The sequence below is a fragment of the Nerophis lumbriciformis genome, linkage group LG15 (assembly GCF_033978685.3).
Source record: "Nerophis lumbriciformis linkage group LG15, RoL_Nlum_v2.1, whole genome shotgun sequence".
Taxonomy (NCBI): Eukaryota; Metazoa; Chordata; class Actinopteri; order Syngnathiformes; family Syngnathidae; genus Nerophis; species Nerophis lumbriciformis.
This window is the reverse complement of record NC_084562.2, coordinates 6,909,225-6,924,039: the sequence shown is the minus strand read 5'-3', so window position 1 is coordinate 6,924,039 and position 14,815 is coordinate 6,909,225. Positions and strand designations below refer to the sequence as shown.

At 38.4% G+C, this 14,815-nt stretch overlaps 1 protein-coding gene across 1 annotated transcript in view; it reads right to left on the bottom strand.

Moving 5' to 3' along the window:
- Window positions 1-14,815, bottom strand: part of LOC133615979 (uveal autoantigen with coiled-coil domains and ankyrin repeats protein-like) — a 102,392-nt gene that overhangs the window by 27,073 nt on the left and 60,504 nt on the right. Inside the window, exons 2-3 of the mRNA XM_061974927.2 lie at window positions 11,954-12,084; window positions 3,056-3,144 (exon numbers count right to left, since the gene is read on the bottom strand). Coding sequence (XP_061830911.2) covers window positions 3,056-3,144; window positions 11,954-12,084 — 220 coding nt within the window. The remainder of the gene's footprint in view (window positions 1-3,055; window positions 3,145-11,953; window positions 12,085-14,815) is intronic.

Sequence of the window (14,815 nt, the reverse complement as noted above, 5' to 3'; positions counted from 1 at the left end):
GTAGCGGGTAACCTGGAGCCTATCTCAGTTGACTTCGGGCGAGAGGCGGGGAACACCCAAGACTGGTCGCAAGCTAATCGCAAGGCACATATAGATAATCATACCTATGGACAATTTAGAATCTCCAATTAACCTTTAACTTCAACATATTTTTTAAAGATACATTTACAGATTGTTTTGTGTGGAACATTTGGTGTACAGAGGTGTACATCACATGGTACACATTTAGTGGGGGACAAAGTATAACTGCCCGTAGTAATGCATCAAAATATTCAATAAAGAAATACCAACTCTTTACTAATGTACAATAATAATTCAGCCTTTTTAAACTGTTACTGTTGCATTTGAAAATACATGTTAACTATTATGTATTATGTTATGTTTATTGTTTCTTATCATTTTGCTGAGGACATCGATCGTACCTGGAATATGAATGTTGTCATAGAAGATGTTTCGCCTTTTTATAGGAGCAGGATTTATCCTTTAAGATAGCGGTAACTGTAACCCCTAATAAAAAAAAAGGGTGTGGGGTTCCACAAGGATCAATTTTAGGTCCCATTCTTTTTAATATTTACATGCTGCCTTCTGGGGATGTCATTGGGAGACACTGACGATACACAGGTGTAGATTGCTGTGTCTCCTGATGACATCAATATACTGATAGATACCCTTTTTTAACTGCATTTTAGATATAAAGTCATAGATGTGAGCGACTTTGGACAAAACAGATGTAAAAGTATATATACACAAACCTAATGTATATGAGTACCGGTATATCTGCAGTTTGATTGTGAATCACAACACAAACATCCCATTTGAAGGATGACTGTCGAGTCGGAATGTAAGAAGTGGTCAGTTTGTTAAAGATGGAGTTAGCAGTAAAAAGGATCTCCAGTAACTTGCCAAATGGGTCAGTCTGTCAAATTAAGTTCATCAATTAAGTTTCATAGATGTAATCTTGACATAATGTAGCATTAAAGTAGATTTAAATGTTTGGCTACATTTACATCTTTTTATTCAAGATTTTACTGATCATTTTAAACTCCTCTTACATTTTAATTTTTTTATTCTGTTATTTTCTATTTATTTATTACAGCCATTATCCTCACTTTTTTGTAAACAAATATTTTTAATATATATTTCATTATTATTATTATTTTAATGTAAATTTTTTAGTTATTCTTCAGTGTGGACACCTCAAAGGTGGTCCTCAATTCTTCCTCAACTCATTGCCATGCCATGTATTGTTATTGTTAATAGTGCCGACAGTGCGTTCATGCATGTGTCTGTGTTTTCTTTCTTCTTTTTACTGATGTAAACCACTTTGTGATGCAACATGCCTGCGCATGAACACTGTCATATAAATAAAGTTTGATTGAATGATTGAAAACAACGCTTTCACCCTTATGTGAAGAAGGACACTAAAACAATTTTTGATATGGGTTACAGTTACTGCTACCTCGCAGGACAAATACTATGAATCGGACACAATCACCTCAGACTTCAGCTGTCCTTGCTAACCTAGTATGGGAGCATGAACTGATGAAGCCAAGACAAGACCCAATACAAGGTAGAATTAAATCCACGCAAAGGGCTAGGTCTTTCTTAAAAATTACTAATGAATGTGTGGCTAATTTATTACAGTAGTATGTGCCCTTAAAGGCCTACTGAAACCCACTACTACCGACCACGCAGTCTGATAGTTTATATATCAATGATGAAATCTTAACATTGCAACACATGCCAATACAGCCGGGTTAGCTTACTAAAGTGCAATTTTAAATTTTGCGCGAAATATCCTGCTAAAAACGTCTCGGTATGATGACGTCAGCGCGTGACGTCACGGATTGTGGAGGACATATTGGGACAGCATGGTGGCCAGCTATTAAGTCGTCTGTTTTCATAGCAAAACTCCACAGTATTCTGGACATCTGTGTTGGTGAATCTTTTGCAATTTGTTCAATGAACAATGGAGACAGCAAAGAAGAAAGCTGTAGGTGGGAAGCGGTGTATTACGGCCGACTGCAGCAACACAAACACAGCCGGTGTTTCATTGTTTACATTCCCGGAAGATGACAGTCAAGCTTTACCATTGGCCTGTGGAGAACTGGGACAACAGAGACTCTTACCAGGAGGACTTTGAGTTGGATGCGCAGACGCGGTACCGTGAGTACGCATGCAGCTGCGGCTTCCAAACATTTGATCGCTTGCCCGCACGTGCGTGCCACTATGTGCATGTCACGTACGTAACTTTGGGGACTTTGGGAAAATATATGTGCTGTATGAACTTTGGGGAGGTGAACGGTACTTTGGGCTGTGGGATTGAGTGTGTTGTGCAGGTGTTTGAGTAGTATTGGCGGGTTATATCGACAGGAGGGTGAAGGTGTTTGTTATGCGGTATTAATTTGTGGCATATTAAATATAAGCCTGGTTGTGTTGTGGCTAATAGAGTATATATATATATATGTCTTGTATTTATTTACTGTTTTAGTCATTCCCAGCTGAATATCAGGTCCCACCCGCCTCTCACAGCATCTTCCCTATCTGAATCGCTCCCACTGCCCTCAAGTCCTTCACTCTCACTTTCCTCATCCACGAATCTTTCATCCTCGCTCAAGTTAATGGGGAAATCGTCGCTTTCTCAGTCCGAATCGCTCTCGCTGCTGGTGGCCATGATTGTAAACAATGTGCAGAAGTAAGGAGCTGCACAACCTGTGACGTCACGCTACTCGTCTGCTACTTCCGGTACAGGCAAGGCTTTTTTATCAGCGACCAAAAGTTGCAAACTTTATCGTCGATGTTCTCTACTAAATCCTTTCAGCGAAAATATGTCAATATCGCGAAATTATCACGTATGACACATAGAATGGACCTGCTATCCCCGTTTAAATAAGAAAATCGCATTTCAGTAGGCCTTTAAGTTTAATACAGGGTTTATTTAATCTGCAAAAAAAAGTACAAACCGAATATGTCATTAAGGTGTCATCATGTTCATCAAGCAAAGCAAAAATCTTTGACAAGTGTAGCACATTGCAGTCACCATGCATGTACTAACCTGTGGCATCAGTTGCTGTGACATCAGGATTGTGTGATAGTATGAGATTGAGACAGTCCAGGTGTCCTCGTGTTGCAGCCAAATGGAACCTTTGACACAGGAAGAAATGAGTTTAAAATCATGGTAACGAAAAAAGCTACTTGAGCATGGTCACTTTATTAGTACAACACCATGTACAGTATAAACTGATGTATTTCACTAGGCATGTCAACTTTTTCGTTTTAGTCCAGAGAAATCCAGAAGCGATAAGGATAAAAAACTGATACATTTTTTGTAAATGATGTCTTTAATCACATCCTTGTGCAGTAGAAATTTGGGACCGTCTGCTGCCTACTTGTGTGTAACTGACCTCAGTCCTTAACATATCAAGTCACATTTATCCGTTTACATACTAACCCAAAGGTATCTGCCAAGGCGACAGCATGGCTGTCACCTCAACACCAATGTGGGTATTAAAAGCGGTGTTGATGGCCCTGAGAAGCTGGTTCTTCAGTGAGCACAGAAGGGGCCTGACCACCCAGGGGTAAACAGCCTACAGTAAAAAGTAGTACGTGGAAAAAGTCATGTGATGTAAATAGATGTGGTTTAAGACCACATTTTTAATTATCATCGCGTCATGCACAATTAGGGATGTAACAATAAACGGTAAAAATTATGACCACGGCAAAACTCGCGACTAATAGTATTACCATTTTAAATTACAATCATCGAAAAACCCTGATTCATGACTGCACTTTGATAAACTCATGGACTGACTGGCTACAGCTAGCTAGCTTAAATGTGAACATGAAAACAAGTGATATTAACGTATTTCCCTATTAAAGTACCAGTAGAGTGGAAAAACAAGTTGACTATATATATGCTTAATTGTGTTTCATTGTATCCATTAAAGCGTATCCAATTGTATTTACAATCCGCAAAGTATGTGAAAACACTGTTTAAACATCCCAAAATGCCACCAATTCAGTCAGCTATTTTGAATATTGCGCTCCGAATATCTTCCGCTATTTCCGAAGATTGAAGTCACAGTAGTAACACTTCTGCACTCTGTGACCATGTTATCAGATCAGTCATACTAGAAGTTCGCCAAAAAATTGAAAGAGATGTGCTGTTTATCATTCAAAATCCTTGTGTAAGACATGAACACATATGTTTTTCTTTTTTTATACATTCTAAGTCATAAATGAATAAATAAATAAAAAGTTTGCTAACATTGGAGTCTACAGGGGCTCTCCATTTTACCCACAAAATCCTCTTAATAACCATCCAAAACCCGTAAACAATACTCTAGTTACATCTCGTGACCTGAATATTAACCAAATATTTATAATGTTGGCATTATAAGCGCTAACTCAGACAAACTATTTTTAGCATTGATAACCGAGAGCTAACTATAGTTTATGGTTAATTTCACCACACCTAGTGTGTGTGTGAGACTATCAGTGGTACTTTAACTTTAACTTTACTTCAATTTTATGCTGCACTGGACTCAAGGAGAGTTTTAAATGTAATTATAAAATTAAACTGAAGATGTCAGTAATGCAACATATATGGATGCGAACTGCCTTAAAACTAGGAAGAAGAAGCTTATGCAGCACTGGCCAGCAGCATATTGAGCCGGTGTGCTGCTTCTGCTACCACTGCATCGTGTTCGGCTCATCAAAGTTATTCTAGATTATAAATTATGACCGTCATTTGGATAATTGGAGGATTAAGCCATGAATCTAGAGGCTGTTCATCTGTGACATTCAGTTGATAACCAGAGGTGGAGACAAACACACACAAGCGAAGACAGTGTGACTGTCAGCAGCAACTTTTTTAACCCTTTGTCTGGATTAACATTAGTTCTTCATCTGAACAGGAAGATATGGACATCCTATCAGTCGTCATCGAAATAAGAGCAGACATTGTACAGTAAACTATAGTTGAATTATGTTAGTTTGTATTTATTGTTTGGCACTGAACAATACTGCTACATGATGCTTAGTGTTTCACTAAAGCTAGATCTGTTTAGCAGAGCTTCTAAAACTTGTAGCTCATCCTCCTTATATTCAGGATCAAAACTATGAGGTTCTGAACCATCATTTGCCCCAAAGTAGTCATTATTGGCTCCCACAAAGTCTGCATGATTTGCATTGTTGTTGGTCGGGAAGGGATCTGCGGTGCCTACGTCTAGGTCACGCGATCACGTCTGGCTAGCTTATTATCTCTCAAAATGGCTAGGGAATCTCTGTGAGATTGATACTATTTTGATCATATCTATTTACTCTGAAAGTTTGTAAGTCTTTCGATGTCATACATCACATGTATATGATAATAGCTTCAAAATAGAGGCAACATTTTTCCTCTCTACTGGTACTTTAAAAAAGGACATAGATCAATCTAAACTTATATGTACAAATTGCTATCTGAGCAACTAAGATATTCAATTGTGCACATTAAACCAAGCTCTCCAAGAAGAGAATGACCATTATATCATTTTATGATCGTTCGAGACGGAGGTGTTTTTACGGTGAGAGCAAGGACCGCTGAAAAGAGGACGCTACAATGCCTGCCAGAAATAATGAATAATAATAATATCAGATTTTGTTACACACTTTTCATTTTAATAAATCTTTAAGTGCTACAGTACAAACCAATATTTAAAACAATAAAATCTTAGCTACTAAAACAGATAAAATACTAAGACTAAAACACTGTTAGTGAAACAAACACAAATCGGACAAAATACTGGGTTTTCTAACAGTGTGTCAATTTGTTTTGGTTATTTTAGAAGAAAACCTAACTTTGTTAAAATATTACACTGTGTATAAGTACTTTTTGAGCACATTCAACAATATCGCGATAATAATGATAACCGTGATCATTTTGGTCACGATAACAGTAATATAACATTTTCATATCGTTACATCCCTATCCATATGTCATTTAGTTATTTTTTAAATTGGCAGTCTATATACTGTATACAGTATAAAGACTTTATTTGTACTTGAACAATACATAAGTCTCGAGCTTAAATAATCAAAATATTCAACAGGGACTAAGAAATATGACAAAATATACATAACCCTTGGGTTTTCTGTGAATAAGTTAGGTAACAAGGATATATACTGTACATCCTTAAGTAGAGTAAGATTTTTAATTGGAGTATGAGCGAGTCAAGTACCTTGACGCATACAGATATTTAAATTCATTTTATTAGGTTTTGACTGTTAGCTCCAAGTGGGAAAATTAACAATTATCACTAGGCCTGGGCCGATAACCAACTTTGCTCGATGATATATTGACCTACAAATTATTGCAGATAAACAATATTATTGTCAACAATATCCAAAGAGTCCAAATTAACCATTGGCATAACGATACTGATATTGATGCAAGTATACTCTTTAAAATGCATTAAACTCTTAATTATCATACATTTTAACATAAACTTTTGGAATATAAACTTAAATATCTAAATTAATGAAACCTAATAATACAAATAAAATATACTCTGTTAGCAAAATGTTGCACTTGAATAAAATTCCCAACCAAAAAGCAATAAAATAGTTTCTGTCTCTGTTAAAGAGAAGGTGGTGGACCCTCAAAATGGCTAAATTAAGTTATTGTGACCAACATGATCACGGTTACCATTATTATCTTGGTATTGTTGTATGTGTTCAAAAATAACATAAACATACACTAAAATCTTTTCACCAAGTTGTAGTTTTTTCAGCAATTAAAATGAATAGCCACACAATATACTTGGCAGAGGAAACATATTGAAGTATTATTGTTGCAAAATTATTTGCGAACGTGTATCTTTATCTGTGCGTGTGTAATCCAATTCACATGTCTGTGTACTAATGTGTGTGTCTGTATGTCAATCTGTGTACGTGCAATAAGATCCCCGTGTGTGTACATACATACACTCGCATGTACAAACCCCGTTTCCATATGAGTTGGGAAATTGTGTTAGATGTAAATATAAACAGAATACAATGATTTTCAAATCCTTTTCAACCCATATTCAATTGAATGCACTACAAAGACAAGATATTTGATGTTCAAACTCAGAAACTTTATTTTTTTTTTGCAAAATAATAACTACGGTAACTTAGAATTTCATGGCTGCAACACGTGCCAAAGTAGTTGGGAAAGGGCATGTTCACCACTGTGTTACATCACCTTTTCTTTTAACAACACTCAATAAACGATTGGGAACTGAGGAAACTAATTGTTGAAGCTTTGAAAGTGGAATTATTTCCCATTCTTGTTTTATGTAGAGCTTCAGTCGTTCAACAGACCGGGGTCTCTGCAGCCGTATTTTCTTCATAATGTGCCACACATTTTCGATGAGAGACAGGTCTGGACTGCAGGCGGGCCAGGAAAGTACCCGCACTCTTTTTTTACGAAGCCACGCTGTTGTAACACGTGCTGAATGTGGCTTGGCATTGTCTTGCATGAAAAAGACGGCGCTTAGATGGCAGCATATGTTGTTCCAAAACCTGTATGTACCTTTCAGCATTAATGGTGCCTTCACAGATGTGTAAGTTGCCCATGCCTTGGGTACTCATGCACCCCCATACCATTACAGATGCTGGCTTTTGAACTTTGCGTCGATAACAGTCTGGATGGTTTGCTTCCCCTTTGGTCCGGATGACACAATGTCGAATATTTCCAAAAACAATTTGAAATGTTGACTCGTCAGACCACAGAACACTTTTCCACTTTGCATGAGTCCATTTTAGATGATCTTGGGCCCAGAGAAGCCGGCGGCGTTTCTGAATGCTGTTGATGAATGGCTTTCGCTTTGCATAGGAGAACTTGCACTTACAGATGTAGCGACAAACTGTATTTAGTGACAGTGGTTTTCTGAAGTGTTCCTGAGCCCATGTGGTGATATCCTTTAGAGATTGATGTCGGTTTTTGATACAGTGCTGTCTGAGGGATCGAAGGTCACGGTCATTCAATGTTGGTTTCCAGCTATGCCGCTTACGTGGAGTGATTTCTCCAGATTCTCTGAACCTTTTGATGATATTATGGACCGTAGATGTTGAAATCCCTAAATTTCTTGCAATTGCACTTTGAGAAACGTTGTTCTTAAACTGTTTGACTATTTGCTCACGCAGTTGTGGACAAAGGGGTGTACCTCGCCCCATCCTTTCTTGTGAAAGACTGAGCATTTTTGGGAAGCTGTTTTTATACCCAATCATGGCACCCACCTATTCCCAATTAGCCTGCACACCTGTGGGATGTTCCAAATAAGTGTTTGATGAGCATTCCTCAACTTTATCAGTATTTATTGCCACCTTTCCCAACTTCTTTGTCACGTGTTGCTGGCATCAAATTCTAAAGTTAATGATTATTTGCAAAAAAAATGTGTATCAGTTTGAACATCAAATATGTTGTCTTTGTAGCATATTCAACTGAATATGGGTTGAAAATGATTTGCAAATCATTGTATTCCGTTTATATTTACATCTAACACAATTTCCCAACTCATATGGAAACGGGGTTTGTACATACACAAATATAGTACATACATAAACACACACAAACAGAACATACATCCACACGTACTTTCACTGTACAAACATACATATATACATACTGAAAACACACAAGCACATATACATACATACATACACTCATGCATATAAATACGGTAAGTTTCATCGAAGGGCAAACTGGGTCAAACACAGCAAGCACACTGATAAAGCTTAACCTATCTACACGATAACAATCTACAAGGTTAATATAGTTTGCTTCTCTCCCCCCCATTTATCTGCCTTCTTTTGGAATTCAGGTTTTCGTTACATTTATGTATTGTTGCATTTGAAATAGTTGTATTGTTGACAATAGAGGAAGAGAGGAGAACATGTTAACTGCGGCACTAAGCAAGTTTGAATGTTAAGTAGCAACACAACAAAAGAATAAATGCTTTGTACACTTTAACAGAAGTCTAACTGGAACTGCGTTACAGCGGAGAGTAACCACCTGAGACGATGACATTAGCAAATAGATTAATACATCGGGAAATACAATAATATCCACAATGCCGCCAACACTTTCAGCCATACATATTAATGAGCAGATAAACGACACAGGTCTTTGAGCAGCAGGTTTATTGAAACTGGAGGCAAAGTGTCTGAACATTGTAGTTTTAGAAGTCAAAAACATTAAATGAAGGATGCATGCTTACCAAGCAGAGACGTGTATTTAGTTTTTCCACTTTTTCCACATCTACAGTTCTCACGTACGTAGTTTTTCATATATATTTGCTGTGGGCACTAACATCCAAAAACCTGATATGACGTAGTAGAGGAACCCTTTATACATATTATTAATAATTCAATATACTACATTTATAACATATAATAATATTAATAATACTAATATGCAATATATTATAGGATATCTTGCACTTTAAGTCTATATTTCACTATAATTATTTACTTTGAGTGATAAAGTAAAACCACTAATTCCCTAGTAATCTATGTTTTTTTTTGTTATAATTTAATATAATAACTTTTGGAATTAAGTTAAAATCAAGTTGTGAACTCAACTGTGTAAAGCAGACCATATAAGAAATAATTGTACCAGCACCCCCCGTGACCCCAAAAGGGACAAGCGGTAGAATATGGATGGATGGATGTTTGACTAGTCGACTAATCGAAAAAATAATTGCCGAGTAGTTGAATATTAATATATCAAAGTTCGTTTAGCCTAAAATCACAAATGCCTCAAAGGCCTTCACAAACCACAACGACATGCTTGGATTAGAATAATTGATAGTGGCAACCCTAGTTCTGAGACTACCTGCTAATGGTGAGAAGCTGTGAATAATTGAGACGACTACTCATGTAGAATCAAGCTTAACTACTGCAGTACCTCTAAAATTGCTGTTCGTCTCCAACTGCTTGATATGCAATTCAAGCGTTATCAATGTAGGGCAAATAACATGAAATGTTGCCTAAAATTAGCCTTAATATTAAAGTTGAAATCAGGAAAAAACTGTTTTTTCCTCAAAAAAAAAAAAAAGAAAGATCTGTGAATATAAATGCGGAATAGTGAAAATACGGGGATTTACTGTATAAAGGAGTCAGCTCAGGGCATTCAATCGATTGCAACTGGACTGTTTGCTTTGTCTTTGAAGACGTTTCGCCTCATCAGAGTAGGCTCCATCAAAGTTCATGCTCATCGACTTAGATTGGAGGTCCCATCTAAGTTTATGAACCTGAACTGATGAAGCCTACTGAGGTATTGCCACAAGCCGCTAGACTAGATCTGACCAATCTAGTCTATGAACATGAACTGATGAAGCCTATTTGGATGAGAGGCAAAACGCGAAACGTCTTCTAAGACAAACCAAACAGTTCATTTGAGATCGATTGAATGCCCTAAGAAAATGACCTGGATGAGTAAGAACATCCATAGACAGGTATAAAGGAGCTTTTGCATAACAATTGTTATATGACTCAGCTACAACATGTGAGTGTGAGTGGGTTCCTGAAGCCCACCTGCCTCCTAAAACCTGTGAAGCAACGAGTAAACACAATTATTGTCCAACATCACATAGATCTGTGAAACTATTGTGTTGTTCTTAAAATAATAATGCTAATTATTAGTCACAATGGAAAAAATGTGTCATGAGTATGAGGTATGACAAGTGAGCATCTCAACTGCTGTCAAATTGATTTTAGCAGCTGACTTTCTCAGTTTGTTAACACATCAGGAACTTATTGAGCAGGTGTGGTGAATCAGCCAGATAATGCCATTGGCAGACACAAACTTTAAACTGTTTACTCAGCTGGAAGCCTGTGACAGTTCGAGATAAATTAACACAGTGATGCTAATCCAACACGCAGAAAATTTAATTGATGGGTTAGCGGTTTGTAATTAGTGTCCCCCCTCGAGGTCTTCAATAACTAGAGGTCACCATTCAACATTCCTCTCCCAGCTTTTGCAGCAGCCAGAATACCATAGACACACGTTAGTCTGTGTGTGGCACAGTGGACTAAATGTAGACTTGCTGAGTTGCAATTGTGGTTAATTTTTGTTTTGGGCAGACCAAGCAACATCTTAAACTCTTTTCCTATATGAACATCCAGCATCTGAAGAATTGTGGCACATTACAAGAAGTTAGAGAAGAACGCCCTGCATATATTGTTTACTTTCTTTGAATATTGCCACAAAACATTTAATACATGACTGAAATACTTAGCATGTCACGATTACTTTTCAGAATACTGCAAGGCTTCAGAGAAAAATCTAACCATGCATAATGTATATTTAATATGATCATTTGGGATGTCAGCTCATCCCAATAATAGCCTCTATCTGAGCCACAATGTCTGGTTTGATGTTGTGCACACCACAGTGGTTCCGAGCTGAATTTTCAGGCAGTCATTTCCTGTGAGAACTATCCAAACAGCCCTTTGGCCAGTGTGGTCAAGCCTCGAGAGGCCACAAACATTTTTTAGACCAACTCCCACACTGACCTCCACAAGCAGATGGCTGATTTAAAGGGCCATATTGCATATATAAATCTCCGAACTAATATTCAACTGTGACACCCCTAAAATGTAAAGCAGCTGGAACGAGGTTCAAAGTTGAAATGTGACACACCTCCATAACTATGAACATTTTATTGGAATTTTTTGGAGGGTCAGGCAGGGAGATGGAGCCTTGAGGTCATAAAGGGAGGTATCAAACTATTTTTGAGTCAGCATGAGCTAACAGAAAAAGAATTCTGTATGAGAAAGGGACCTACAAACTACTACTCGGTGTATCAGTACGGACCGTTGAGCATGTTTTGTAAAGGGTCTATTTCTGTATGTCACAGCTCATCCACACACAGTAACTGGGCGTGAGCATGTTTGTGTATGCACATGTGGGTGTCCATTTACTTACGCAGATCGTCCCTCCACATCAGGTTTGGTAGGGACTATACCCTTCTTGCCAAGAACTGCAGCCACCTTGTCCACCTCCCCACGTTCCACTGCTTTCATCAGCCGATCATCATACTTGTTCCAGTCTGTGTTCTGACAAACACAACACGAAACAATCAGATTCATAATCGAAGATAATACTAATAACAATAAAAACATCTAAACTGTAAATTTGATCAGTGAATAGATTATGTTTTAGTATGTAAATTAGAAACAAAGCATGGTAACACACTATTCCTAAATCAGTAGGGAGCTTCGAAGCCAACAAGCAACTGACAGAAAACATTTTGTGCTACATTACCATGAAGCAATTATTGAGTTACAGGCAAATCCATATTCAGCCTAGCTCAGCGTTCATTGAAACACAAGTTAAAAAGATTAAATTTACTAAATGAGTACATACAAAGTGCATGGAGGTGCATTTCAGCCAGCGCCTCATCTTGGGTGAGTGGAGCTGGTCCTTGCACCGTGCTACCGAGAAGCTCGCCAGCGTTCCGGTTATAAAACAAAACAAACAAAGAGGGGGTAAAGTATACAAAGCTCCTCAGTGCACTCAACCAGTGAGCGCAGAAAAAAAAGGATAGCAATGAGGTCCTCTTAAAAAAGGCTTATCCTCTGGAGTGTTCTGACATTGGAGGAATATTGAAGCTTACAGGCTCAACCTGTAGGTTCAGCACTGCACAGCAGTTGGCTCTTCAAGGGAGAATAAGGAGGAAGGAATGGAGGTGGAGAAGCAGTAGGGCCAGCCCCTGCCAGCCTTGGGACCTGCCCTGGCCGGCAACTGCAACTCCTCCTCAGGGGGTAAAAGTCAGCTCAGCCTGGCTACTTCTCAACCCCACCAAATGTCTTCTGCTACTCTAAATCCTTAAGCAAGTTCCCTTACTCAGTCTTCTTTATGGTATCTCTGATATCTGATGTCTTCCCCCTCTTCCCTGGACTGGTTTCAGTCTGCCTGCAGACACTGAAAGCGAGCTGCGTACTAAGGAGCCTCTCTCTTTCCCGGCTTCTTGTCCTCCGCCAGTGGTCTCATGCGTCTTAGCCCCCACCAAATGGCAAGGTCAGTCGAGCTCAATGGGGTAGATATGTGGGCTCTCCAGTTTAAAATATCACCCCCCTCCCTGGTAAATAGCAGTGGTGCAGACAGCCTGCAGACTGGCTACCTCTTTTTTTGACCTGCAAACCTTCCTGTAGTGACGGATTGGAAGACAGGAGCTAAGAATACATTCTGAACATTACTATACGGTGAGTAATGGCTGTAGATTCTCCACTCCCAGCGTGAAAGAAGGCCATCCAAAAGACATTGCTTACATTACCACCCTTGTGCCCCCTGCTTGTCTCCAACTGAAAATATTAATGTCAGAGGGAGATTAAGGTTTGCACATTTGAAGTGGTCTTGGCATTGACACCCGCAGCATATCAGCGGGCCCAAGGCTGCTGTTGACTCATCTATCTAGAAAGAATGATGCTGATGCAAAGCCCCATGATCCTAAATGCACAGTAGCAAGGTTAAAAGTCAGCCTTTTTACAACCAGCTGTCTTGAGTCTGCAGCTCAGCCGCATACGAACACCAACATGGTCGGAAAGTTCAGACTTCAGAGTTCACTGATTAGGTGAAAAGTTACGCCTGAAATAAGAGTGAAAGCAAGGTTTGGCGAGAAGGGGAGTATCAAACTTGACAACATTTCTAGGTCAGGGAGGACTGCTGTTACTAGCCCCTGCAGGAGTGGTGTAAACAGAGCAGCACTGATACCCACAAACATATCCAAACCTCCTCCACATGACATGTCATATGAAGGAGTGGGTGTCAATTTACGAAAGCTGCTCAGTCTAGCATGGAGACAAAGGTGCCAAAACGGCATGTACAACATGTCACCGAAATATCTCACATGGGCTTGTGTGGATTTGTTAGTCAGTCTGTTTATGTACTAGTTAATAATAAGGAAACTTGCAAGCAAAAAACAACCACTCATGTTGTCACAATACTGACACAATATACCATTAATACTACGCCACATGCACTTATATTAGACAAATCACATTAAGTTTAATTCTTCTTTTAATCAAATAAATTCCCTATCAATCCAAAATGATATTCAACTCAATCGTTTAAGATAAGGTGTTCACAGTTATGGTTAGTTAAAACCAACTGTGGTAAAGTTGCTATGCTGATGTAGTTTCTTAATTGAACGCAATCGTCTGAGCCCCGGTGCACACAACTGGATCGAGAATGTTTGGAGACAGACGGACCGCCGTTAACACAGAGTAATTACAACAGCAAAAGGCATACTTTCTTTCTCATACAGGGTCTGTACACTTTTTCATCAACGATTTTCCATGACTTCTCCAAAACACTTTACACAATTTCCATGGCCAAAAGCAACTGGACTTAATTGTACCACCGAAAACTGATTATCGCAACACCAATACTGCAATATTATGTACATACCAGTGTTCTTGTAGTACTCATTGGGCTAATTCTGGGAGTAGGTACAAAGTATGTAACAATAATAAGGATAACCGCGGTAAAACCCCTGACGGTTAGTATTATACAATATATATAATACAAAAAACATGATTGATAACAGCACTTTCATAAATTCTCGGACTGACTGGCAACAGCTTGTTAGCCTAAACGCGAACATAAAAACAAGAGACACTAAAGGTGCTGTTTGCAACTTCCTCACAGTAACATTTTTCTAAGCAAAATATATAACAAGAACACCACTGGCTAGCTTATATTACCATTAGTGGTTTAACAGAATACATTTGTTTGGCAATTGTCTAAATTGTTCGCAAATAAAAAGTTTATCTAATAAAAATTTTT